At 42.4% G+C, this 27,317-nt stretch overlaps 1 protein-coding gene across 4 annotated transcripts in view; it reads right to left on the bottom strand.

Moving 5' to 3' along the window:
* Positions 1-27,317, bottom strand: part of PAK3 (p21 (RAC1) activated kinase 3) — a 105,014-nt gene that overhangs the window by 24,047 nt on the left and 53,650 nt on the right. For all 4 annotated transcript variants that reach the window (XM_072876608.1, XM_072876609.1, XM_072876606.1 and 1 more), the window contains 6 exons: positions 20,838-21,034; positions 14,307-14,407; positions 9,357-9,510; positions 7,561-7,598; positions 4,832-4,963; positions 3,690-3,852 (listed from right to left, as the gene is read on the bottom strand). In XM_072876608.1, coding sequence (XP_072732709.1) covers positions 3,690-3,852; positions 4,832-4,963; positions 7,561-7,598; positions 9,357-9,510; positions 14,307-14,407; positions 20,838-21,012 — 763 coding nt within the window. In that variant the 5' untranslated portion in view covers positions 21,013-21,034. The remainder of the gene's footprint in view (positions 1-3,689; positions 3,853-4,831; positions 4,964-7,560; positions 7,599-9,356; positions 9,511-14,306; positions 14,408-20,837; positions 21,035-27,317) is intronic.

The following is a 27,317-nucleotide window of genomic DNA, read 5'->3' as shown; positions in this document are numbered from 1 at the left end:
CACTCCCGGCTAAAACAATTTTGCTGGCCTTGGCAAGATCGCTAATGGGAGCTGCAGGAGAAGAGGTTTCCTTTGCCCCGCGGTGCTCGCTACCCTCACCCAGCGCGCTGCTGACGGCGGTGTGAGCGCCTGCCTGCTGGCTGAGGATGCCACACAGTCCTGAGCAGCCTGAAGTGGCCCTGCCCTGCTGTGCCAGCCTGACAGAGTTAGAGTAACTGGATTGCCTGGAGCCCAAGCCAAGGACGTAATGCTTGCAGGACCTGGTTAACTTTTTGTAGTTTCACAGAATCACAGAATCGTATAGGTTGGAAAAGACCTTTAAGATCATCGAGTCCAACCGTAAACCTAACACTGCCAAGGCCACCACTACACCATATCCATAAGCACCTCATCCAAATGTCTTTTAAATACCTCCAGGGATGGCGACTCCACCACTTCCCTGGGCAGCCTGTTCCAATGCTTGACAACCCTTTCAGTGAAGTAAAATTTCCTCATATCCAGTCTAAACCTCCCCTGGCGCAACTTGAGGCCATTTCCTCTCGTCCTATCACTTGTTACCTGGGAGAAGAGACTGACCCCACCTCTCTACACCCTCCTTTCAGGCAGTTGTAGAGAGCGATGAGGTCTCCCCTCAGCCTCCTTTTCTCCAGGCTGAACAACCCCAGGTCCCTCAGCCGCTCCCCATCAGCCTTGTGCTCCAGACCCTTCCCCAGCTCCGTTGCCCTTCTCTGGACATGCTCCAGCCCCTCAATGTCTCTCTTGTAGTGAGGGGCCCAAAACTGAACACAGCATTCGAGGTGCGGCCTATATTTCGTCTCACTGAAACGTATAACGTAAGACAAAGCTTTTGTTCTGCAGCTTTCTCCACTATTCTCTCTGTCTCCACTACAAAATAACTCTTCAGTCCAGAAGAACATGACCAGCGGACTCTGGCACTCCCTTTTAACTGGCTGGAAGGGATGCGAGATGAGAAAGCATGCCTCCCGCTCACACTGCTGAGCTTAACCATCCCCCAGACAGGGATCCCCCCATCAGACTCTGCAGTACTGAACCAAACTGCCGTAATCCTCTGCTGGGCTGGACAACAGGAAAAACACTGTGTTGTCGGTGTCTGGCTAGGTGCTATTTTCAGCTGGTTAATGGAACCGTGTATCTGTCAGAACAGATATCAGAAGTTCATGGAAGTTCACGTTAGAAAAGAATAAAGAAAAAGACTGCAGAGCAAATATTTTGAAAAAGAATTTTCCCAATATGCCACTGATGTTGCAGTTCATATTTCTGGAGTTTTTCCTCAAAACTTGAGTAGCTGCTTTCACAAGTTAGCTGTCTGTGGCTGGTTTCCTGTGCTTAAGCCAATGCATGTCAAATATGACAGCACTAAAATCAACAAAGTGTCTGGTACCCGGCTTCAGTTCAGAGAAGCACTCCCTACTCTGGACAAAAGATAAACATAACAGCTATTTTGATGTCTTTAAGCACTTTCCTTTATCAAGTCCTAAATTAAGTGGATAAGAAAGCAGAATTGGGCCACTTCTGTTTTATAATTACAGTGGAACATATTCATGATTTCATTACAGACAGAATTTTGTTTGATCTTATCTCACTATTACAGGCTTTACTCCCTAGTAAAACTTGTAATGAAAATGGCTCTAAAAAAACCCAAGTTATTTCAAACAGAAAAGAATTACGAAAGCAATTCAAGATAAAGTAAGGCAGGGGACGACTTAAAAGTAGCATAAAATCAATTGTGTCGGAAGTATGCAAGGTGGAGAAGTCATATGAGTTAAAACAAAACAAACCAGAAAAAAATCCACCACCACATATGCTTAAATATAATTAACCCAGGACTATAACAAAAAAGCATCACCCCCATTTTCAGATAGCTCCATGAAAGCACAAAAAGATTTTCATTGTCCACATCACAATTTGCCCAAGGCAGACCTTCAGACCTTGCTCACTTGGTATCAAATTCTTAAGAAAGAAAAAGCATGAAAGCATGTAACATTTCAAAGATATAACCCACAATAACTCAAGGGCTCAGTCCTAATCTGGCATACACAGAAGCTTGAATAAACGATATGCATACTTACGTTCACGTATGCAGGGTGCAGTATGCAGATCTCACAGTGGAAACCTGCCTCAAACATTTAACCTCAGCTGAAGCAGCTATAATTCCTCCCTTTATAAACTGACATGCCTGCAGGTAACTATCTGCTCTGGAATTCATTTCATTGTGCCCTCAGCTAAAGCTATTGAACTTATCCCTTGCATACTCCCTAATAGCACTGAGATTCAGTTCTTTATAGTCCTGTCAACCTGCTAAGGGTGCAGAAAACTCTACGCAAGCAGCTGAAATCTCACAGCTAAGGAAGGCTTCAGCCTCTGCAGTCACACCAGCCATCAGCAGCAGGGCAGGTATGCCAAAAGGTTGCTATAGCACAAGAACGAGCATTGACAACTACTGTGAAGAAGCCACGGCCAGACTGCACCCCTTTACAAGCAGCTGCCCCCATTAAAGAACATTATTGGCTTTGAGATCAAACACAAGGAGGTGTAGATCAATCCACTTTTTGTCTTAACAGTTAGACACAGAGTAAACTGGGATATGTTATGAACCCAATAATGTATTATCCGAGAACATAGCACTGGCAGCTATTACACGCAAGAAGCAGATTAAATTGGTTGTACTGCAGAATCACAAAGGGCTTGATGTGTTTTCCTAGAGTATGATCTGTGTAGGGTTTTGGGGCCAATGGCTAGGATTCTAATAGGATTAACTGGCTGGCAATTAGCTATGACAAAGTGCCATGTATCTGAGGAACATACAGTGGATGTGCTGGAGGCTGGCTCCTCAAAAATGCTTGCAGTGCAGTTTTACCTGATCACGCCACATAGATGTGTCTCTCTGATACATCTTTATAAGCATAAAGCTAAGAAACAAAATAAGGACTGTTATAAAAGTATTTTTTTTCTTTTGGGGCACATTGAAAAGACCTCTTCCTCTCTATCCATAGTGTCAACTGATGTTCTTTCAAAGGAGTTCTCTCTGACAAAAACAGAATTCTTAATAAAAATGAACTCTGATATATTAGTAGAAGTAGTAGTAGTAACAACAATCATAAAAACGACACCAATAGAATATCTGGGGCAGGAGAGCTCCTCGAGGCTGAAGGAAACAGCTTAGTGCTGTAGTTGTCTACTGGTAAAAAAAACAAAACAAAACACCAAACTAAACCCCCAGACCAAAAACAAAACAACAACCAACACAAAAAAAAGCCCCCAAACCCAACATATTTCTGCAAAGTATTTTGGCTCCAAAGACTGGTGAGAACTCTTTAGACTCCTGACAATTTAGAAACCCAAATATTCTGTTCAATTTGGCCATCAGCACACAGGAGTTCACTAGGTCATTCACTAGGTCACAGCCTTCTGCTCAACCAGAAACAATCTCTGCTTTTGCCTTTAGCATAGTAGGAAGCTCAGGCAAATCCAACCCAGTCACAGCTGCCCTCAGAGGCAAAAGGAATACCCAGAGTGCTCTCTCGCTTCCTCTAAGCACAGTAACAATTTGTGTAGGGAGTTGTAAGTGACTCTGTCACACTAAACTGAGGATGAACATTTGGTACACATAATCCTGAAACATGCATACAGCACACTGCTTTACCAGAGAAGAAATACAGACTACATACTCAGTTTCTCTAGGATCTCCTCATCTGTCATCTTGGATTTTTTTCGCTGCCGGTCTGTGTTTCTGTACAAAGTGTTTGTGTTTGAGTTTTCAGGTTGGGGAGTGGTAGCTTCTTTAGCTGGTGCTGGTGCAGCGGCAGGTTCAATTACAGAGCGTGTGTAGATCTGTGACAAGAAATTAATTTGTGTCAGAAAGGTGGCTTGCAGAGATGCCCCTGAGATCATATTTCAAATGCAAACCCTTAGGAAGATGCTGTCTGCCACATTCAGGGGTCTTAAAATGCTTAGTTTTGCTGTCCACTTCTTAAATTGAATGGGCAAAAAAGAAAGGCTAGTTTTACACAAGTTCACGGCCAGTTTCCTTTTCAATTTTCATTGATTTTCTGAAAGATGGCTGAAACAATGAATTTACTGTGTTGCAAGGATACAGAAATAGATCTGTCCAGGGCCCCAGAGCCTCGTTCCTTGATGCTCGTGTGTTTTCATGGTTAACAAAATGACTCTTGAGTTGGTATGTAAGTGTCTGAATAGAAGCAGGGAGCATTTCCCTCTTCCGATTGTAACTGTCGAACTGATTTCTCATCAGTATTTCAAGCTTTAGGGAATGGCTATTAGGAACTGCATTCTAGTCCTTCAGAGACCTTCCTTCTCTTTACAATGCACAGCTGTGTAGGATTCTTCTCACCAAACTTGTCAAGTAAAAGTTAAGGGTGTAGTCTAAGCTGTTCATTTAGCTACTTATATAGTCTGTGGAGAGGGAGACAGGTATCTCCAGGGCACAGCTCCTCCTATGTATGCTGCAAGGGTGTGAACTGCGTCTGATGACCGCTCTCTCCGCTGGTGACAGAGAGCCTACACAGATACTTTGGACAAAGTTGCTCACTTTTACACCGGTAGCATTAAAAGACAAGGCTGCCTCTTATCTGATACCAAGATAAATTCACGGACCTATCGGAATCACAGGAAACTCATGACTAAATGTGAAAGTTCAAACCAGATTTTCCTGGTGTCAGTGGCTTGGGTGAAGCACTATGTCATGGTAAGACTCCAGCCCTCAAGAGTCTTCATCTGCAAGTGCTGTCTGATCAGAAACACGCAGCTCTGAATTACACCAAATACAGTGCTAACCAAAGCTGGGACTTACTGATTTTGTATGTTCAGGCCGTGGTGCGATAACAGGTGGAGGTTCATTGTCATCTTCCTCTTCTTCGTCATCTTCATCCTCTTCTTCAGAAACGGAGGGAGCTAGCGGGGGTTCTGATGCTGTTTTTGTGCTCTGTGGACAGACAGTAACATGAGTGACAGTCACCATTTTGGCACTTGGGATGTTGAAAATTACACACAACTTCAGTCTGCTTAGACAGCAGACACCAATCCAGACATGCCTACAGTCCTGCAGGCATCAGTTCTAAGTTACCCACAACACAATACAATTTAAAGGTTACAGATTACCGTGCTGTTTTGTTAATTTGTCTTGGTGTTTTTAATTTTTGATGAAAACAACTAAATCATTCCCATGCTTAGTCCAAGTTAATTTCACAAAATGTAATGCTTGAATATATCACTAGAAATCACATCTAGTTGCTGGTTAATTGCTTTGGCATTGTGTCTACAGAAATGGTAACAGTTAATTAAGCTAACGTGTCTACTGGCTAGGTTAATTAACACACTTCAAAGTGCAAAGCCTCCTTCGTCATCTTGCTGGGAATTTGGTTTTGGAGAGAAAGGCTATTTGTTTCTTTACTGTTTTACGCGTGGGGTAATCATACTGCCTGTTTCCACAGTGCTGAATTTTTCTGCTTAGTAGCTCCTTTTTCAGCACCATCCTCCTCTTTACCTGACCATAAGTTAACACATCGATCTTTCCACTGTTGGCCTGTTTCTTATGGCAACAGTAACCCAGAGCGAACCCATCCCTCTCCGAGCGAATGCATCCTGCCGACCTGCCCAGGGCGGCCAGGCAGGCATCCCGACTGCTCACCCAGGCTGCCCTTACAGGCAGCGGGAATAAAAGCCACTGCCAGGGTGCAGTCAGCCTTCAGGCAGAGGCTCCAAATACGGGGCAGGCAAGGGAAGTCTGCCTGATCAGCCATCTACATGTAAATGGAAGCCTACAGTGCAGATATTTAAAGTTAGGTGAGTTGAAACCTGCCCACAAGTCCCAGCTGCTACTCGGAGGCAGGGGGTTATATCACCTTGTCACAAATCTCCTGGTGAAACAAAAAAACCTGAAAAGGTGCCTTGTTGAGTGTTTACCAACTGCTTTGAAGCTGGCTACAACAGGCCACTTAGAGAACTGAAGCAAATCAAAGGCACTACCTACATATTCACATCTCATTTGCGTTATCTTTAAAATGGTATCAATTTGGTCCAGTATAAATACCAGTAAGGGATGGCCTGCAGGAAACAGGGAGACCTAATCTTCACGCCTGTGTTTTACTGGATAGATGGCTGTATCGCTGCCCTGAGTCACCTGTACTTGAACACACTGTCATATAGATACACACATACACACAGAGTATTGTATGTTCTGTGGGACTCAGTTCCATTACCCAGCTTTTAAAGGTAAATGGTCAAACAGGCTACTAATCTGGCCAAAGTAGGGAATAATACGTCAGACATTCTAAACACCAGTTTAAGGGCCAACTCTGTCAAGCAAGGGGTGCCCTAATGGGAAGGTGAATGTTACTTTGTCATACGTTAGATCAGTGTATAGCTTTCTGTGCATCATTAGCACTTTGCTTACATGGGGATAGAAGATGATTAATGGAAAAATAAAGACGGGAATAATCACATTTCTGTTATGTCAAATTCTTATAACTATTTTTTCCACTGGGCTCCATGCTTGGTCTGACAGCACTAAACTGTGCAGCTAGAACATATACAATGTCATATTATTTAATGCCAGGCTCCCATTAAAGAGTTAAATGAAATTAAAGTAATTCCAATGACTGCTCGATCCTGTCAGAGAGTTGTCTTCCCTGTACTATAACATTCAACCAGCATCCTCTGAGTCGGTAGCTTTTGAAAGCTGACATCTTGACTGTCTCACCACTGTCTGTGTCTGCTAGAACAAAATACCACAGCATCCACCAGTGTCCATACCCACTGGAAAAGCTATTGGGAAGGCTTACTATGCTCTGGTGAACCCCAAACTTCCTTTTAAAAGTGTGTTTTATTAAAGATAATGAAAGTGGCATCAATTGAAAATCTGAAGTGTGAATATTCAAAGATGATTTTCGTTTCATTATACACACTCTCTGCTGAGTAATCACAAACCTAAAATTAAGTTGCTTAACACTTGAAAATAAAGGCCAAATCCCCATTCAGTCATTTGCTATTTAATGCACTAACATTAACACTAATAAATCTGGTCAATATTAACGTGGATGTCATGACTACATCTTTGGGATTGCTATGGCAATCCAGTATTAGAGTGGATGATTACTTAAAACTTTCTTCCAATGGTTCCAGTGAGTTACATATCAATTATAACCCTATTTATATTCAGCTACATATCCAGCTGTACTAAGGATAAATCATAAAATCTAATAGAAATGGATTCTAAGTTGTTAAAAGTAAATTAAAATGGGCTAATTAGACAGTACTGCATATTGTTGCGAATTATAGATTCCACCATAGTTAAGAACAGCAAGCAATCTTCTGTTTGCAAAACCAGACTTTCATCTCTTTAAAAGTTCTTAAACAGAAAACTAGAAAAGAGCCAGTGATCCCTTTTCTGCTGCTGCAAAGACACCAAAACGTACTTTCTTTCAGTTTACAAGGCTGGCACTCCATCACAAAAGGCAAAGCTCACAGCTTGCTCCACAATTCTTACAGGCTATGAAAGTAAAAGGTTACTTTCACACTCACCGAAGGATGGGCTTCTATGTATCCATGGGCGCTTTTATCTGCAATGTGCAAGGGAAAATTAACCAATGCTGTTATGAAACTGCCTGTTGTGGGGAATCCCACAGAACAAGTAAATCCAAACAGATATAGCACTTTTCTTTCACAACATCCCTCCAGTAGCAACAGTTATTTTACATAGCAAGCAAGATAACGGCATATTCTTTTTCTACAGTTTCTTGTGTCTATTTTTTGCCCTGTTTTGCCAGTAAATAAAATAAATAGAAACTTGGTCAAGAAAATGCAAATTGTTCTTTAACAGTCAATGCTTCTGTTGTGCCCAAGAGCTAAAGCAGCTTTTTTCTTTCTTTCTTTTTTTTTTTTTTAATAAATTGCATGCATCGATTCTCTTTATCTTGCTGAAAATGTTTCCCCATAAAAGCTTCCCCAAAATCTCCCTTAGCCATGGCAGTTCTATTCTGACATAGCACAGTAACAGCTCCTGAGTTCAGGAGTATACACTAACTGTTCTGAATTTTGCATTTCATCACAAAAATAATTGCTATTTTAGCAAACATTAAGTGTCAAGTTAGACAGTCAAATGTTTTAATTATGGAATTTAGAAAAAAGATGCTTTCCCTCAAAAGAAGAGAAATGTTAGTAAATTTTGGAGATAACTGCACAGTTTTTAGAAGGACTTCTGAGAAGCTCTCCCAGCCTGCATTTTGGAAGTTTTATTGGTTGAACGAGCAAAGTGAGGAAATTACAGACTCCACTGCCACGGACTATCATGTGCAGGGAACATGAACCACTGCAGGTTAAATTACAAATGCTGTTCACACCCTCTTGGATAGAGACACTCCCTTATTAGCCGAAGCTGTTGACATGAGCTTTACCAAAGTAACAGTATCTTAATGGTATTTTTGTTTAAAATTCAACTCTGTTATTAAGGAATAGCAAAAGAACACATTAATACAAAAGCCAGATACACTGCACCTAGTAAAAACCTCTGCTTACTTGCTAGATGTGTCACCAGCCAGAGTTTGCCTAGCAAAAAGTAGAAAGAATGGGCCAAAGAAAAAAAATATGCAAACTGCAGCACAGACTTGCTCTCTCATTTCTGCAACGCTACACTACAATTTTGCAGACTGTACACAACCAAGGGAAAAAATGACACCCCCATCATGTTTGCAGGCTTTTGGATGGTAATGCCTAAATCATGAGGATCTTCCTGGAATGAGGATGCTACAGAGATTGCTCTGGACACGGATGCCTTCCTTCTCATCCTCTGTGGCAACATTCCTTTTACATCACAATAGCAGCTGTTGTAGGTTTGTTTGTTAGTTTATGCATAGCAACCTCATCTTCTCCACAGCTAATGCAAAAAAATTCCTTTAAGATTCTCCTCTATCACAAAGTATCACAAAAAATCATAGTCCGTAACCTATTGCTTAAAGGATTGAAGAGTAACTCATAAAATGCATGAAAAAAGTATACCCCGTACCTCAATCTGAACACTGTGAAGCAACAAGGATGAGAACAAACAGAAATAAATATGACCTTTGGCCACTAATGCTTCTGACTAAAAATGGTAATGATTTTTCCATCTAGTATCTTATTTAGTTCCAAAAACAAGCGACAAAGAAAAGTCACAGTTTCAATGACATTTAGGGGACAAAAGGCGAAAGAGAATTCATTTCAGGAGTATTCCACAAAGTGGAAATTTTTAAGGTTGCTTCTTGACCACTTGCATGTTGAACTTCGGTCTGACTCATTCTAGGGCCTGGCACTCCCTTTTTCACAGTGAGACGTTGACTTACCTCCCGACGTAAAGCTCATATATTTCTGGTTGTTAACTGTTTCTTTGGAATCATAAAATTTGAGAACATCTAGAACAGCTTGTGGGTTCTTCTTCTGCTCCAGTTTAGTTATGTTGGAGGTCTGTAGTAGCCTGGCCCACTGCTCTGGAATGCCCTGTAGATGTCAAGTGGAAAGAATGCGGATTTAGAATATTTAACAGCCACAGCCCTCACAGATCTTTACCAAGATCCCATGCTACCTGTAAGATTACTTTCAGAAATTTTGATTGACACCTTACAATTAAAATTAGTAGCTTATACATTAGATGCAATCATTCTCTTCTCTATCAAAATATAGAGCTAAAACCAGGATCCAACTTCAAAAAGAAAAGAAAGTTATGACTGTGATAGGAAAAAAAGTGCATGAAACTCATCTTTAAATCAACTCTTCTCTTCCATGGAATAATGATTAAAGGCTTAGCTTGTTTTCCTGGTGAGTCAGTGCAGACATAACAAGACTATTCTATATTTGTGGACAACACAGTGTATTTTAGGAGCTTTACACTGGATTTTTAATGCTTAATAACGCAAACACATTTTGCTGAAATGATCACTGCTGTCTGATTAAAAGGTAAACCCCACCCTGATACAATTAATTTTTGGCATACCAGGGAACACTGTGGGGTTAAGAATCTGCAATTAAATTCTCAAAATCGTAACACCGAGTTGTACCACTGCTGCTAAGGATGTCTCTTTTTCGAGCTCCTGTAGCTCTGTAGGTTCTCTATTGTAAATATACAGAAACCAGGGACTCAGAAAACAGGCTGAGAGTGCCAAAGCCTTGCATGAATTCTCGGACATCTTATGAGTGAGGGTGGCATTTGAAAATTGATCCAATCGCTGAAAGCCGCAGCTCTGCATTGAAATTATATTGATGAAAAATTGCTTTAAATATCCAGTATAATTTCCTAAATTTGAAAGCCTGGGATTTTCCCCATTTACTGCACAGCCAACATCTACCAGCGACTTGTAGGGCTTACTGAATGAAAAACTGCACCTGAAGTACATTTAAACTTAGGCTTGGTGCCACCCCAATCTAGGTAAACACTTTAATATCGCTTCTTCCTAAGAAGTTCTCCACAAAACAATGTGTGACATGGGCCTCCAAAGTTTAGGATTAATGAAAAAAAAGTGGGATAAGCCAAGCAACAAATCTACTGCACACACATCAACCTGCTGCTGCAGTGCTATGACATCTCAAAGAAGCATTTTGATGCAAGATTCTTTTGGGCCTGTGACGCACCTCTGGGAGCTTCCCTGTGCACATCTGTGAGCCATAGAGATCTGGCTGTAATGGACGTAAATAAAGAAAGAAAAGAAAGTTAAAACAGAATGTGGGACAACTTAGAAGGTGGTAGGAGGAAACCAATGGGCCAAAATGGGGAAGTCCCATCTAAAATGGGAGTTACGAGGTAGATAGCAAATAGATTAGGTGGTGGACAGGCTACAGGAAGGCAGGCTTAGGAAACCAGAAAAATCACAACTGTTCCAAAGTTTGGAAGCATCATTCCCCCTCCTCTCTTTTTTAAACCAGTTTTTCTCTCCCTCATAAAAATACATTACTGAGGATTAACGGCAAGTGACTGGAAAAATTACCTGTGATTTCTTTTTTTAGTTAAAAAATAAAAATAATAGAGAAAGATCTGGGCTTTTTCTGTTTGTCTAGTTTTGAAAGCCAGGTTAGCATTTTTGAATGGCTCTACATAAGTTTTTTCCAATGGTTCTCCAGCCCCAAGATCACAATTGGCCAGTGCACGAGTCAAAGTGCAGTGGAGAAAGCAGCTGGTCAAACTCAGATTTCACACTGGGAGGTTGCGTATTGTCGTAACGCAAATAATCTATGCGTGTCAGACTGAAAATCAGGACAATTCTAAAGAAATGCTTGATTAGATTAATAACGTGCAACTTCTTTGGATCTATAGCCACAACCTTCTCCCACTTGCTAATGTCATAATCTTGAAACTTTAAAAGTTTGGTGCGTGACCGCATTTTATTCTAGATTGGGGATCAGGAAACTGTTTCAAAAATGCATGCCTTACAAAACGCACTCCCCAAAGCCCTGCAAACCACACTTCTCCCTCCATTCAGAAAATGCAACTGTTTCTTCAAAATAAAGCAACATAAAGCTCTAGCAGCATGCTCCCGCCCAACAGTTTCCAACCAATTTCATTTTGAGCTTTAAAAGCCCTACTTCTTAGCAAATGTGGTTGCTCCAAGCACAGTGAAATGGAGATACAACATACGTTCATGAGCAACAACACAGCTTGGTGCTCAAGCCTGAAAGCCGAAACTCAGGAGCCCATGCAACTTTGATTGGAGATGCAACTAACAGCAATCAGGTAATGCAGCTGGGGGGTGACTGTTAGGTGTCAGAGAATGGCCCAATGCATTGCACATAACCAGTGGAGCAGACACTATTGGCATGACAACTGTCATAATTCGAAACAAAAACCCCCGTGTATTTGCACATTTATTGGACATTCCCATGGCACTTCCAAACTTTTCAAAGAGACAGACAGTGTGATCACTAGACAGTGGGAATAGTTTTACATGATACGGCTAGTGGCAGTCCCTTCAGCAGGACATACTTACCACGGGACTACCCCGCTGATACACGGGTTGTATCCAGGTTGGGACAAATCAAACATGCCTAATGTCATGTGTAACGTAACACTTGCGTCTGGGATTAGCTGGGAGCTGATAGCTAGTTCTTAATGGTGCAAAAATCCCCTTGCTTTGACTGACATTTCACTCCACTAAGGACTGCAGCGTTAAGTCCTGTGCTGGCAAGCTGCACGGGGGAAGTCACCTGTCCCTTTGCTTTGTTTTGAATCGGGTAGAGCCTTCTCAAACTGCAGCGCTGCACTTCCATGCTTTAGGAACAAGTATTATTGTAGAAATATCGTGTAATTGTAAAACAGCAGCCATCTAATGTCCACTGTTTTGAAAGGGAAAAAGATATTAAAAAGAAATTGTGCTACAGCAATAAAGCTGGACATATTTAGCCACGTACAATCGCTTTGTTCTATAAAAGGCCAGGACCTGTGCTGGTGGCATCTGACACCAAATTACAAAAAAAAAAAAAAAAATCTCTGATGCCAGAGGCTGTTTTGACACACCAGATGAAAATAACAACATTCAAACTGATCCAAACCACGATCTCTGAAGTACTGATAGAGAGTGCTTGTGCTTAGAACTGAAGTGTGTTAACCTCAACGTCCCTCCTTTTTGTTCCAGCTGGCAGGGACGTGAAACTAACTGGGATCCTCACCACCAGTCAGTCTACGAGAACACGATTGTGACCCATGGCGTTTGCATAGAGCCAGAAGGAAAAAGTCTGAAGCACAGGGTAGAAATAAAGGCAGAAGGCTGAAAGGAAGAACAAATATAGAATAAGAACAGCTGAACATTCAGTAAGGAGAGCAGTGAAACAAGGAAGGAAGGAAGGAAAGAAAGAAAGGAAAGAAAGGAAAGATAGACAGGAAGAAAGGATGCAAACACAAAAGGGAGAAAACAAAAGCAGAAAGCAACAGAATATATAATACGATACCAAGATAAAGAGAATGGCCCTGAAGATTAATCTGAACAATAAAGTGGCTACAGGGAGAGACAGAGAGGAAAAAAAAAAAAAAGAGGAAAACCAGGACAGATAGCAGGGAAAACACAATTTAAAAAGCTTTATGCTAAGTTTCTGATCAAAAATGACCACATCTGGGCTTTTTAAATGAGCATTTAATCAAGCCCTAGGGTTTGGCACAGAAGAAATTTTGAAGTAAGATTTTAAGTGACATCTATTTTAAAAAGGCTAATTAACTAGTCCACATATTTTAAATGTAGCTGTATTTCCTAATTACTAAGGATAATTCAATTCACTACTCCTTTGAAGACATGCTGTCATTAAATGTGTCTTTTTTTGTCTATTGTTATTGTTGTTATTACTATTGCTACTGTAGCATACAGAAAGTTTCCAGCTTTCTGAAATGTTTTTGAGAAACAAAAGTAGCAATCAAAGTAAAAAATGATGAAGAAATCAGGTTTAGGGCTCAGATTCTGAAAACTAACCACCCTTTGTCCAGGCAAATGATTTGTCCCATCCTGTTTGGTGTATGCAGCCAGTCAGCACTAGCACACTTTACAGTTTGACACACGGTGATAACACAGTCTGACCACTTAGCTCACAGGGTACTACTGATGGTACGGAGAGTTGCTAATGTTTCCTCTCACCTCCACAGTTCAACCAAACATAAGCTTACTGCCATCTTAGCTTTAAGGATTAATAGTTTCAGCATCTAACTAGTAGTCTGAGAGAAAATGCTCTGAAGCCCCCTGCAGACTTCAAGGAGCTTCTATCAGACTCATTTTTCCCAACACTTCATCGTGATATAAGTAGAAAAAGCTGACAGCTATTTTATTAATACATAAAGGCTACAAACGTGTCTGATCACCTAGTCTATGGACATATTTTGAAGGCTATTAAATTAAAATGAATGGACTTCCACAATGCTGCCGCTCCCTGGGCGTCTCCAAGGGCTGTCTGCAGAGCAGCTGGTCTTTGCACTTTGGGGCTGATTGTCTACAGCAAGACATACACTAAGCACATGTGTGTGGGTTTTTTATGCTTTTCCAAAGACACTGAATAACCAACCCCTGTAGCAGCTTGTGGGACTGATAAAAGCATACACCTACGTTCTTCCTAGTTTTCATTTTCCACAGACACTCTGCTGACAATCCTTGGAGAAAAAAAAAGCAGCCTGAACCAGAAGTAAAACACTCCAAATCTTAAGCCCAACAAATAAAAGTCTCTTTCTTCACAGCCTAGCTGCTGTCATCTGATGTTTCTGGCAACAGGAGGTTATTTTACCATCAAGAAACTAGAAGCTCTCGTAAGCATGCAATACAGTGGTTACTTACTGTGAATTCTCCAGTGACGGCATCAAATCCCACATGAATGGTATGTTCAAAGTCTGAAGGAAGAGAGATCTCAGGACGTTCTTTCTCTTTCTTCTTGTTGGCTAGAGGCAAAACATTAACACGCACTTTATTTTCTGCACAGCTTTTCATTCAAAAATTTTCACAATCAAGTGTGCTCAAAATAGTTTTTTAAAAGTGGAAAACAAATCAATAAACGTCCATCTTACTTGACAAATCGACCCAAGCTAATACAACACCAGCCTAACTGTCAACGCCTGTTTGGGAAGGTCTAGAAGGTGTTATTTAATTTTAGTTTTTTTCCAGTCAGTGTCACAGCTGCCAAAGCAAGCTGTTCATGAAGTAGCCTTCTTAGGCTATCTCTAACCAGTATGATTTCTATTATCAGTTCTTTTTTTCATCAAGTTTTCATATCTAGCAACTAACTCCTGTCTGACTTCGCTCTGTGGGTTCCTGCAGAAGTAAAGCACCCAGGACATGCACGTGCATGTGTGCCTTTTCTCCAACATGCTTTGAACCTGTTGTCAAACTCAGCCAAGCAGAGACGAGAGGGTTTTTTTGTTTGGTTGGTTGTTGTTGTTTTGTTTTTTAAAGATAACCAGGTTCCTACAAGTTCTCTGAAAATAGGCAGTTCAGGAGAAGACAGAGATCCTATTCCTACCTCCTCTCCGACTTAAAGGCTGAAGCAACAGCTCTATATTAGAAACCACAGAATCTGTACAGCAACAAGATCCCATAAAAGCCATTGGAAAAGTTTCATTTGAGCTCTCAATTAACTAATACATATAACCATAAAACCCAGGCTTTATTAGTCTCCAGGAATTCCTTGTTTTTAAATCACTCCACTAGTATTCAGAGTGTGGAGTATCTTATTGAAGGAGAGAGACTTGGAAGTCAGTCAATCTGCATACGTTTCTCATCTCCCTCCTATTTTAACACCTTTTGAAAGTAACATCCCTTGTGGCCATCCATCTCCTGTGCTTTTTACTATTGACAAATCTCACTTCAGCCCAGTTTTATTGACCCTGATAAAGAACGAGTGGAATAAAGGCTGAGAGAAGCTGCCTTCACTCTGATGCATCAAGAATCCATGTTCAACAGAGATTTCTCTGACAAACGGTGACAATAATGCCCATTCTGGACGACTCCCAACCATCCAGATAAACACAGCATAAACCCACATTCAAACATCTATCCTGCTGGCAGGCAACTGAAATATTTGGCTTCCCTGGAGAACCAGCATGGTTCAGAACCAAGACTAACTACCACGTGGTTGAATAATACAGTACAGAGCTATCTGTAGGATCTTCTCTAGTGCCAGTGGTGTACCTGTAACAGCCGAGAGGGGAGCTGCCACTCTACCAAATACATTTGTCATTTCGGTGGAAAAATTACACGCTAATGATTGGAACAGAACAACTATTACAGTGCCCGCTTGCAGCATGCGAGAGTTATTAACACAAACTTGGGAAATAAGACACACATAAAACGCTCATGTAGAATACAAAAAAGTCACATCATCTCACATCTTTAAAGAAAGCACTCTGCACCCCAGGATCCCACCTCTCCTCTGCTGCCCTTCTTATCAGTTTAATGCATATCTGCTTTACATATCCTCATTGTGGTCCTGAGCAGGCTTGCTCTATAGATCTGATGTGACATGACTTCATGCTAACAGTTGTGAGAAACCCAGAGAGATACGAGAGGTTTATACTGGGTCTATCACAACGAGACTGTATACCAGGATCTCCAAAGGCTGGTGTATCGCCATTTATTAATGACAGTATGAAAATCAATACATGTGCCATAGTTACACATCAGCAGGAGAGAAAGGAGCAGTTGTTAGGTCCTGTCTTTGCCTTCCATATTCCCTCAGTGCAGCACCACAAAATGAAGACAATTTTGTGTATGTCATATTTCAAAAGCAAGCGTCCCCTTCTACCAATATCAGCCAGGATGGAGCTTTGCAAAATCTGTTTTCCGGCACATCAGTCTCCTAACATAAAGTACTACTATGCTCACGGACTTTTAATTAACATTTTTCTTCAGTGTTTGAGTATTATGTTTGCCAGCTTCATAAGTTTACCTAGGGGTCTCATCCAAAGGCTGAGCTCACTGTGTATCAGCACCCCTCCCAGCCTGGGTCTGTCTTTGCTCACAGACAGTAGCTCCGCGAGGCCTCCTTTGCATATCTTTTTTTATTCTGCCTTACAGCCTCCTTTAGTTGGAAGATGCTCTGCTCTTCATAATTATAGTCTAGAGTATTTTGGATGTTTCTAATCTTTTCTCTGCATTGTTGCATTTATCCTCATTAAATGATTAATTGTCACCTTTTGTCTGTACTGCACACCCCTACACAATGTTAACTGGTGAATTATTTTCATTTAGCATTTAGTAAAGATGCCAGCAATATATCAAATACAAATGCAAAGGCCTTCCCCTTCTTTTATCTCTAAGAGGATGTTGTTTAATTTTCAGGATAGATGCTGCCAGTTACAAGATGTCATCTCCGTTCAGCATATATAACTTCTTATTGCAGATTAACAAAACTGGCTTCTCCTACCTCATCATTTGCAAACAAATGCAGTGAAAATTAGATTTAAAGGATCATCAAATTCAGTTCAAAGCAACAGTCAAATCTAGAAGCGAAAGAAGGCATTACGTTCCACCAAAAGCAGCACTTATCCATTCTAGGCCTCTCCTGCCGGGGGGCAAGCGTTCCGGCTCATTCCTCAAGATTTGGCTCATTTGCTTCACACACCTCTGCCTACCAGATTGTGGATATAACACCTATGGTCCAAATGCTGATAAACTATAAATTAAATACAGAATTAAACATCTCCTTAGACATCTCCTTAAACATCTCCAAGACCCCTCCCCAGTCTAAAAACTTTGACACTTCTGTCTGTGCCCTGCAACTCAAATCACTTCTGTTTTAGATAAGCTAGCAAAATGATCTGAAAAGGCACGACTTCTTTGAAGCAATGACTGACTGGATTCAAGGGTTTTATACTGGACATTCCTATTTGATTTTCTTATAAATGCCCCTCACAATACACTCCTGCTGCACAGCAGTTAGCCATGAGGGCCACCTGCACCACCTCAGCAACTATTACAGATTAAAAGAGAACAAGGAGAGAGTTTTCTGTCTTCCACAGTCTGCATCATCACCATCATTATTATGTTAAAAGAGCAGTTGTTTGGCAGAAAAATGTGACTCAGCTAAGCGGCAGCTTTTCTCCAGAGAGGGAGAAAGGGTTTGACCTCACGCATACGCCCTCCTCTTTGCTCGCCTCCTCTTCATCTCGTTCTTTCCTCCATCCCCTGTCCCTTCCACTGTCACTCACGCTGTCCTCCCATCCTCCTTCCTGCCCTGCTCCTCCTGTCCCACCCCAGCAGCCTTATCCTTTTCCTTCTCCTCCATTAATCTTAACCCCGCTGGGTTTTTCTCTTTCCCTCTTTTCTTGTTTTTCTGTATAGGAGGCAACCAGATGACTAAAGGTCAGACTCTGCTCCCATCTGCAGCTAAGTCTAAAGCAGCTTCGATGGAAGTGATATTATTCACGCAGTAATCTTAACACGGATGTACCTCTTCAGCTGAAAGGGGCATCTGAGCTGTGGTGGGCCTGCTCCCCTCTCATTTCTTCAGTTTGAATGCTCTACAGCACCTTCATGGAGCCACCAGTTCACAGACTATTAATTTATTTCATAGCACAGCAATTACAGGTGGTTTAATGAAAGAAGAACAAGGCTGTATCAAACAACTGGAAGAACCCAAGTCATTTCTTTCTGCTCTCACTTTTCCTGAGGTAAAAGCACTCTGCTGAAAGGGAACACTAATGCCATGAACTCCACCGTGGCTCCCATCACCATCACTGCCTGCAAGGAAGGAAGGCCAATTTCACAGCTTCAGCACGGGCTATAGGGAAACCGGTTCAGCTCCTTGTTCCACACAGATTGCCCGCATGACACTGGAAACATATTGGAGTTGTCTGCCTTGGCTTCCTGCCCCCAGGAAATGGAGTACCTTACCCCAGAGACAGCGGTGAGAGGAGCTATACCACGGAACACAAGCAGGTCAAGTGCTATGGGAAGGAGCAGGACACTAATGCCTAAGGGGCTCGTTTCAATTGTAGAAGCACAGAGGGGCCCCGCAGAGTCATCAGCAGCTTGCCAAAACAAGGTTTTAAATGCAGAAGTGCTCAAACCCTAACTGAAAACCCCACACTCCAACAGGGGAGTGACTGCAAAAGATTCCTGGTCTCCGAGCACAGCGGTCCCCACACACACCATTGCCTTGGAGAGAACGCACCGCAGCATATCCATCCTCACTTCCCTCCTGTCTGGTGAGCAAATGAATGACAACAAAGTTCCTGCAGGTTCAGGCAGAAACACCCTGCCACGGTGTTTTCTTCACATTCTGCTTACTAGTACCAGTGGTGGACTATTAATATAAATTTGTGATGCTGCAAAGCACTGCACTAGATGAGAGCAGCCGTATTAATCACCTTCTGTTTTATAAGCAGGACTCTCAAAAATGTATCACTGAGTCTGTGGAGCATGCACAGGCCAGCTGATACCCTAACCCACAAGCCAACCCCGAGATTAAACCACTTCAAGGGGCTTGGCCAGCCAAGCTAAACTTCCTCCATTTATTATTTCACCCAACAAAATTAAGCTATAAATCTTAGCTTACTATCCCTCACAGTCACATTTAAAATCATGATACTTGTATGTTTCTAAGACTGCTCTGACTGGTAGTTAATTACATCTATTTCTAATGTCACCGATCATTTCCAGGAGGGGTTGTTTCTGGATCTCCCCATTTCTGCATGCATTTCACACAGCACCTCCTGCATAAGAAATGTTCCCTCGGAGAGGGATAATACCATCCTGCTGGCAGTCAGGCAAGAAGTGACCCGAGTCCTTCCAGGAATTAAACAAGCCAGGAGAGATTTTAGCTTTGGCCTTTAAAAAGAATCAATTGAAAATTAACTTTGTTCCCAGAAGGGGACATTTTGGGAAGCACTCTGCAGAGTCAACTGGCCAGGTCTGCCTGAGGAATGGGCTCATCCAGTCACAGCCTTCACATGAGAGGAGCCGTCAGGACTGCCCCTGGCTGAGGGGAGGAATGGGGCTGAAATTGTGCCTTCAACTGCCTGTGAGGAGTTCTGAATGCCAGACCACCTCCGACTGCTCCGCATGACCTGTGGAAGAGACTCGTGAGCAGGGCAGCCGAGCAGCGCAGGTGAGCTGGAGCTCCGAGGGAATGACCGCAGTTCCATAGTTCTGAGCTCTCCTTGGAGGAACAGCGATGCACATCGAAGGCAGAATTCCTCTTGAAATCCAGCTGGATTTTGTGCTGCTGATCACAACCCTTTGAGCCCAGCATTTCAGCCAGTTTTCAGTCCACCTCACTGTCCACTTATCTAGACTGCACTTCATGAGTTTGTCTGTGAGGATACTATGGGAGACTGTGTTGAACACCTTACCAAAGTAGAAATAACACCCACTGCTCTCCCTTCACCACCAAGCCAGTCATCTCATGGTAGAAAGCTGTCAGTATGGTTCAGCATGAATTCCCCTTCGTAAATCCATGCTGACTATTCCTGACCACATTCTTGTCCTTCATTTGTGTGGAAATGGTTTCCAGGAGGATTTGCTCCACTAGCCTCCCAGGGACCAAGGTGAGGCTGACTGGCCCGTAGTTCCCGAGATCCTCCTTAAAGACAGAAGTGACATTTGCTTTTTTCCAGCCATCAGGAACACCCCCCAGTCACCATAATCTTTCAAAGATAATCAAGAGTGGCCTTGCAGTGACATCAGCCAGCTCCCTCAGCACTTGTGGGTGCAGCCCGTCAGTTCCCATGGCATTACAAAAAAAGAAGATCCCTTCCCTTAATTCTGTGAAGACACTAACTCAAAACACACTCCTTTCTGCAAATGCTTTTCAAAGAATGCAACAGAAATGCTGTTTCCGGCATGTTTAAAAGACTCTCTTGCAGTAACCACACCTAGCAGGTTTTAAACCAAGCCATTCTGCGTCCACTCTCACTACAAAAGCAACAAGCAAGAAGAGCCTTGCTCCTGTTCCTGGAATGTAAGTGCATTAAAAAAAACCCAACACCCAACCAACCCAGAAGTATCAGGCATATTGCCTTCTCACTTCTGCAAATGTATTTTCAAAAGTAGACAACCTAATCTCTGCTGTTACTGCAAATGCAAAGCAAAATCCAAAGGAAAGGATTCCCCAGCTTAACTATAAAGTTATTTTTAAAAGGCAAGCCACACAATGTGCACATCTCACTGGCTTTTCAAAGACAAGAAAGTAACTGACTGAACACCTCCTCCTCTTTTGAAACATGTTACTAGAGTAATTGGAACAGAAGGCTTTGGAAGGACTTTACCCTGTTCTGTAACTGAAACAGAAAGAAAACAGTGGCAGAAAGTAAACATGGCAACCAACAGAAAGCAAACACATGTAGCCACCCATTCGCACTGCTGATACTTTACTTTTATCCCCTCCTCCTGGGAAGATGGAGCGAAGCCTGGCTTTCTTGTTCTTCTCCTCAGGGGCCATGGGGAGCGGTTTCGAACTGTGGTTTAGTGCCGAAGAATCACGATTGTTGCTGTTCATTCTCAACGGTGGGGCTGGAGGTTTCTCTTCAATATCCAGACTATCGGACATCTTCAGCAGCCCTCACAGCCTCCTGCAAAAGCAGAACAGAAAGCATGCCTGTCAAGTAAGGGTGCCAAGGCTGGTGTCCTGAGGAGGAAAGAGGGCAAGAAAAGCCTTCTGGTGGAATAAGGAAGTCTCTCTGTTAGACGTTTGCTCTGAATAAGGTTACTGCTGGTTGCTATAAATAAATGCAGTGGCCAATTCCTAAAAATCACTCTATTACCATCAAAATAAAGCTTTTTTTTTTCCCCGTTAAAGGCTTTTTAAACTTTTATTGACGACTTTTTTCCTGCAGTTGTTCACAATCGAAATTCTCCTCTAAAACCAGACTTCCAAAGCAAAATTTATATGGTTTAGTGAAACTACCTGGTATCGCAGTGAACCATTTTTATGATGTAAGAAACAAGGTGCATGTTGGGGGGATATGGATAGCAAGCATTAAGATCTCTGTTCCCTCCCTGCTCTGTGTTTGGAGAGGGTTTAGTTCTGGGAGTGTGGGGCTTCAAAAGGAATGATCTTCCCAAAGGAGATTCATTCAGAAGTACCAATTAAAAACTTTTTTGCACTTAAAAATTAGCAAAATGTTTGCTTTAAAATCAATCAAAACCTAAGCAGGAAAATGGTCATATCCTGAAAACAATTCAAGTCTTCCTCTTTCTGTCCTGCTACCACACAGGTCTGTTACCACAGGGCTGTTTGTGGCACAGCTTTGAATAACGGCACCATAAAGTCCCAAGTATGGTGCATCAGCAACGAGTGGAGACATACAGTCTTTTGGATGACCGCTAAGAACAGGGGTACTGACCTAAGGAAAAAAATACCCAGAAATTGTTACAGAAATTCATAAGTTGGGAAAACACAGGGCAGGTAAGACTTTTCAAATTCCTAATTCTTCTAGTGTATCTTACATATTAAAATTCAAGTCTCAATTAAGCAGCTGGTTTAACAAGCAAGCAATGCTTGGTAAAATGAACTGTTTTAAGACCTTAAAATAGAGTACGATTTCAGACAGATCAGATGTGATGTGGGCTATACTGCGTATTTTTAAAGGTTACAATTCTACAGGCACCTTGCCTTCCAACCCCTCTAAAAATCAATGTGGCTCCTTTCATGGAAGGCATGTGCAGATCCCTGTGCATGTGTTATGGATCTCTCCTTGTGCTGATTCACAGATAACACAAGTTGTTGCAGTCATCAGCTATGCTCTTATGTAAAATAAAGCAACTTATGTTTTTTCAGCTGTGGAAGTCATAGGTTTTTTCCCAGAAGTATCAGCCAAACATGATGACTGTCACTTACACAAAGAGGTCCTGAAGCTCAACTGGTAACAGCGTTGTTGCTTTCACTTTGGTCAGGTAAAGCTGCCATGGTTGAGGGTTTTCGGGGTTATTTAGTTTGGTTTTGTTTCTTGTTTGTTTGGGGTTTTTGTTTTGTTTTGGTTTTTTTAAGAACCAAGGTTAACATTTTCAACAATTGCATTTATTTTGATATAGCTAGAGTTCTGCCAGGATTTCCAGCTTATATATTAATACAGGATAATCAAATCCACATTGCCTTAACTGACAATACCTTTCACATAAAAACTAAATGACCAACTGAAACATTTAGAGATGTTCACTCTAGACTGTTTTTCGTGACATGGCATTTTACCCTTTGTTACCATTTTCAAATTATCATACATAAAATGATCACTTTTTTTTATTACTCAACTTACATTTTTTATTTAATTCTAAATGAGATCCCAAAATGCCAGATCTGAGATTCAAAGCATCTGCCCAGTGACAAGAACAATAAATGAAATACACCATCACATCTGTTTTGCACTGGTCCCTGGGTCCACAAAGTGGGGTTCCTGAACATCTATCTGGATCCCCAGGGATCCCAGGGACCCATCCCGGGGTCACACAGTTGAAAACCCTAGCAACGGCTGGTCCCAGCCCTCTCCCTAGTACGTACGGCATGAAACGGGGATCCTGGAGATCTTGATTCACAAACATGTGCTTAAAGACGTTATTGACCCAGTTGCTCACCTCCATCAGGGGAGCAGTTTGCATGAGCACCCTTCCCAGCTGACCTCATCAACTGGTTTGTGTTTAATTAGCGGCCTGAGCTATTCTAGCTTATTTTGCCTGCAGTAAGTTAGGGAAAGCTCAAACAATTGCTCCACTGGTAGATCGATATGGTGTTCACCAGCCACAGAGGATGTCTGCTCATAGACTCGAGCCCTATGTGAACTGCTAGACCTTCCCTGCACCATGGAGTTGCTCACCTCCACCTGTACGCTGCACAGGCAATACCAAACCACAGGCAGCCACCGGCCAGGTGTTGCTCCCTAGAGCTTTGCCTTCAGGCCTACAGTTTGCCTTCAGGCCCAGAAGCGTGGAAAAGATCAGGCACTCTCCACTAATGCAGTCATGTATTGGAGGCAGCTGTCAGACAGAAAGATGTTGGTGTCATTTGGAACTCGCCACCTGGGACAGCACAGCCGTGATCCTTCACAGAAAACCGCGGTCCCCAGCATGTGCCCGGTCCCCACAAGAGGGCTCTGCCGACACAGCCCGGCTGTCCCGTGGAGACCGACTGGAGGACAACGTCTGGCGATGGAGGAACATGGCCCACCCTCCTATGGAAGCAAATATGTAGGCAATAATGTGCTTTATATCACCAAGGAATAGCTGTAATTGTGCCCAGGCTAGGGCTTGTGCTGATCTAACTTTCAAGTACAGACTAGCCTATTTACCTAGAGAACTAAATGCTTTTGTAGATTTAGGTCAAACAGTTAACATCACTAATCTTTGTGATTTCTATCCTGAAATGCAGCAGGTTTTCCAGTAAGGGGGGGGAAGAGCCAGTGATCACTGCTGTAAGGTAACAGGGAGAACTACGTGTGCCGTGCGTGTTATCCTGGTGGAGGGAAAGTGCACGATGCCCAGGTGTTTCTGCACAGGGAAGCGCAAGGGAGTTCCCAGCTTATGAAGCCCAACAGAGACATCTGGACACGGCTCCCCGTCCCTCCAGCAATTCTCACAGACTAGGAGCTTACGGAAACAGAGGCTTTTATTTTCTCTTTACCCACCTACAAATACTTTTCCGGTGCCAAAGACAACCTTCACTCCCTGAGATCCCTGGCGTGAGGCTGACGCTAGAAGCACCAAGGCACGTTTTCAGCTTGTTATCAAAAGCAAGACGGTTATTCTGTGAAGTCCATTATAGGGCACAAAGTTTCAGCTGTCCCTCAGAATGGGACAACTGTATCGGCCACTGTATCTATTTGTAAACAATGCCAGTTTGCTGAAATAGGTCCTCCCATGGGATTTCACTCCACAAAGAATACTATTAACGGTTTCTGGCCCAATTTGTCTATGATGTAATTATTTCCAAGATTTTGAAAGGAACACTATATTTTGTTCAGAGCTGTTTCAGGCTCAGTTTCAAGAACTGTACAAAGCTCTTTTATTCACTTCTAAACCAGAAAACAAAAAAAAAAAAAAGAGGGGGGAAGATAGCCTAAAAGGTTTAACAGTTGATATTAACTTTCTAAAGCTGTTCTAAATGAAAACTACAGCAAACCACAAGGCAATACACACCAAGAGACTTACAATTTATGGTTTTCCTGATCAGAGCCCATCTGCTCTTCCATTCATTCTAACTTGGAGAATTCCCATGTACCACTGCATCACGACAAAAGAACATCCACTATCACATAAAACTTCAGATTTTAAGTGTTTTGTACCGATTCACTCCAACCTCAACTTAGAGAAAACCTGTAAAGAATGGAGGGCCAACACGACGTATTCAGCTCCGAAACTTCTCAGGTTTACACTGCAGAGAAGTGTCAACAGCATGATAGCCCAAGTTAAACTCTATCCCAGGGCCAGTTTTTCCCATCGTAATAACAAGTCCTTGGTCCTGCTAGTCTTGTTCTGCGTAGGACAACCCCATCCAAAAGCACCTTCTGTCTATTGGAAATGATTATGCCATATCCAGATATTCACTCAAATAGTCGAATTCTGGTGCTCTCTCTCACTTTTTAATTTTTTTTAGGGTTTTGTTGTTTGTTTGGTTTGGTTTTGGGTTGGTGGTTTGTTTTTTTTTTTTTTAATAAAGGGATATTGATAAGATTGGGAGGTCAAAAGACTGAACATTAGGAAGCATTTCTTTACAGAGAAGGTGTTCAAACACTGGAACAGGCTTCCTAGAGAGGTGGTCGATGCCCAAAGCCTGTCACTGTTTAAGAGGCATTTGGACAATGCCTTTAACATGCTTTAACTTTCGGTCAGCCCTGAATTGGTCAGGCAGTTGGACTAGATGATCCTTGTTGGCCCCTTCCAACTGAAATAGCCTATTCTATTCTAAAAGCTAATTATCTTGATTTCATACAAATGTGAGGTTCACCGAGAATTTCATTCTTTGGAGATTACCTTTCAAAACAAGATGCTTTCACTGCTCTCATCATCTGATAAACCAGCAAGCATGCAACGAAGCACACCTAGGAAACTCTTAGCAAACAGTGCATTCAGCTTCCTGATCATAAGACGGGGTTTGCACCCCTTCTTCCATGCCCAGAAATGATAACTACTGCCTCATTAAGAATCCATAAGTGTTGCAGCAGCACCAATTCCTGCCTCCCAGAAATAATCTCTGCTACCTCATCCCCTTCATACACTTCTTGTTCATGCAGACACAAGTCTCTCCACTCAAAACACACATTGGTTCCATGAGTTTTTGCTATGCCTCCTGGCAGGCTCCCAGCAACCTTGCTCCCTGTAATGCTGTCTCAACTTGACATGCAAGGTGTTGATGATTGCATTCTTCCCTGGAGAGAAATGGTCACAAAACTTCCATTTCTTAGGTGCAAGATGAACTCCCAAGTCTCTGACTTCATGCTGACTAAGTTTTATGCAGTACTTCAAGAAGCACATAATCCACTGAAGACCTTCTCCCAAAGAAGCTACTGAAAGCAAACCCCTCAAGACAAAAAAACCCTCCAATTCCCACCTGTATCAGAATTGCAAATTCTAGGAGAACAATGCTGAAGTAACATACGCTGTGCCCAAAGGATGGAAAAATCCACAGGGCTGACTGAAGGGTAGGGAGCAGTTCCAGGGTCTCCGAGCTAATATTCTGCAGCCCTCACAAGCTCAGGGAGACAGCATGGCATTGGTTTACACTCCTGTCACATTTTTTAGACTCTTCCTGCAGCCCTGAGCACTAGAGTAAATTTTAAAAAATCAGAACTGAGATTGCAGAATAATTCTGCAGTGGAGATGAGATCCTGGTAAACCCTGCATGCAGACCCGTGAAACACTGTGCCTCGCTTCGCAGGGCTGCTACAATACAGCTACCAGAGCACTTCACCACACCACACCAGAGCTGTGAGAGCCACCCAGGCTGTCAGCAGGGGCAGCTTTTGGAAGAGGCCAGCCCGTGCTCACCAGGAGGATGGAGCGCACAATCAACAGGATTTTCCTCACCTCAGTCCTCAAAGACCCCATTAGTGCAACCAAAGCAGTGCTGGTAACCCTTTTAAAAGAAATTCGTAAGATAATAGCATGTGTGCAACAAAGAGGACAGATACCCAATAACCACCTACTTCCAGAGAAAGTTTATTTCAATGCCCATTGGCTCTAAGGAAGCATTTAAAGAAACAGACTGTTGTACCAAAATACAAAAAAGTGTTAGCTAGGGCTTCACAGCCAAGCGGCAAAAGCTGAAATTAAATTCTCAGCCAGGTCAGTTCCTTCTACACAACTATTACAGGGTTACAGAAGACAATCCAATGTTCCCCCACTTCCCCCCCACCTCTTCCAATCACCAGTTTTGTTAAGTGTAAAGACAAACACTGACTTTAAATACATGGCATTCAGCTTCTTCATGACTCAATTCCCCCTGTGCAAAAGCCTGTCTTATAATATTTTTGCATCTAGTTCTTGCCCAGCTAGAGAGAGGAGAGGAAGGAAGATATCTGAAGCACCCAAATGTCTTCAAAACAACACACACACAAAAAATTGGTTCAATTCAGTTCAAGTTCAGAGCAGAATCTCATGCTGGGCCTTTATCCCAGCAAGCTCTTCGCCCCTGTGTATCTGGGGAATACATCTTGTAGATACATCTTGAATAGCTTTCTTAGGTTAGTCACGTTATTTCAAAGTCTGCAGCATTCAGACATGACTGGTTCCAATTAAAACTCACAAAGGGTATCCTGTTTGCGGAGACACTGGTGTTCATTTTCAAAGCCTCAGAGATACTGTTGCAGCTTGTGATGCAGCAAAACTGTTTCTAAGATCCCCTGACTGGAAGGAGCCATGCCAATT

This window comes from Ciconia boyciana, chromosome 12 (genome assembly GCF_034638445.1).
Source record: "Ciconia boyciana chromosome 12, ASM3463844v1, whole genome shotgun sequence".
Taxonomy (NCBI): Eukaryota; Metazoa; Chordata; class Aves; order Ciconiiformes; family Ciconiidae; genus Ciconia; species Ciconia boyciana.
Note: the sequence above shows the minus strand (reverse complement) of the source record. Positions and strands in the feature narration are given on the sequence as shown.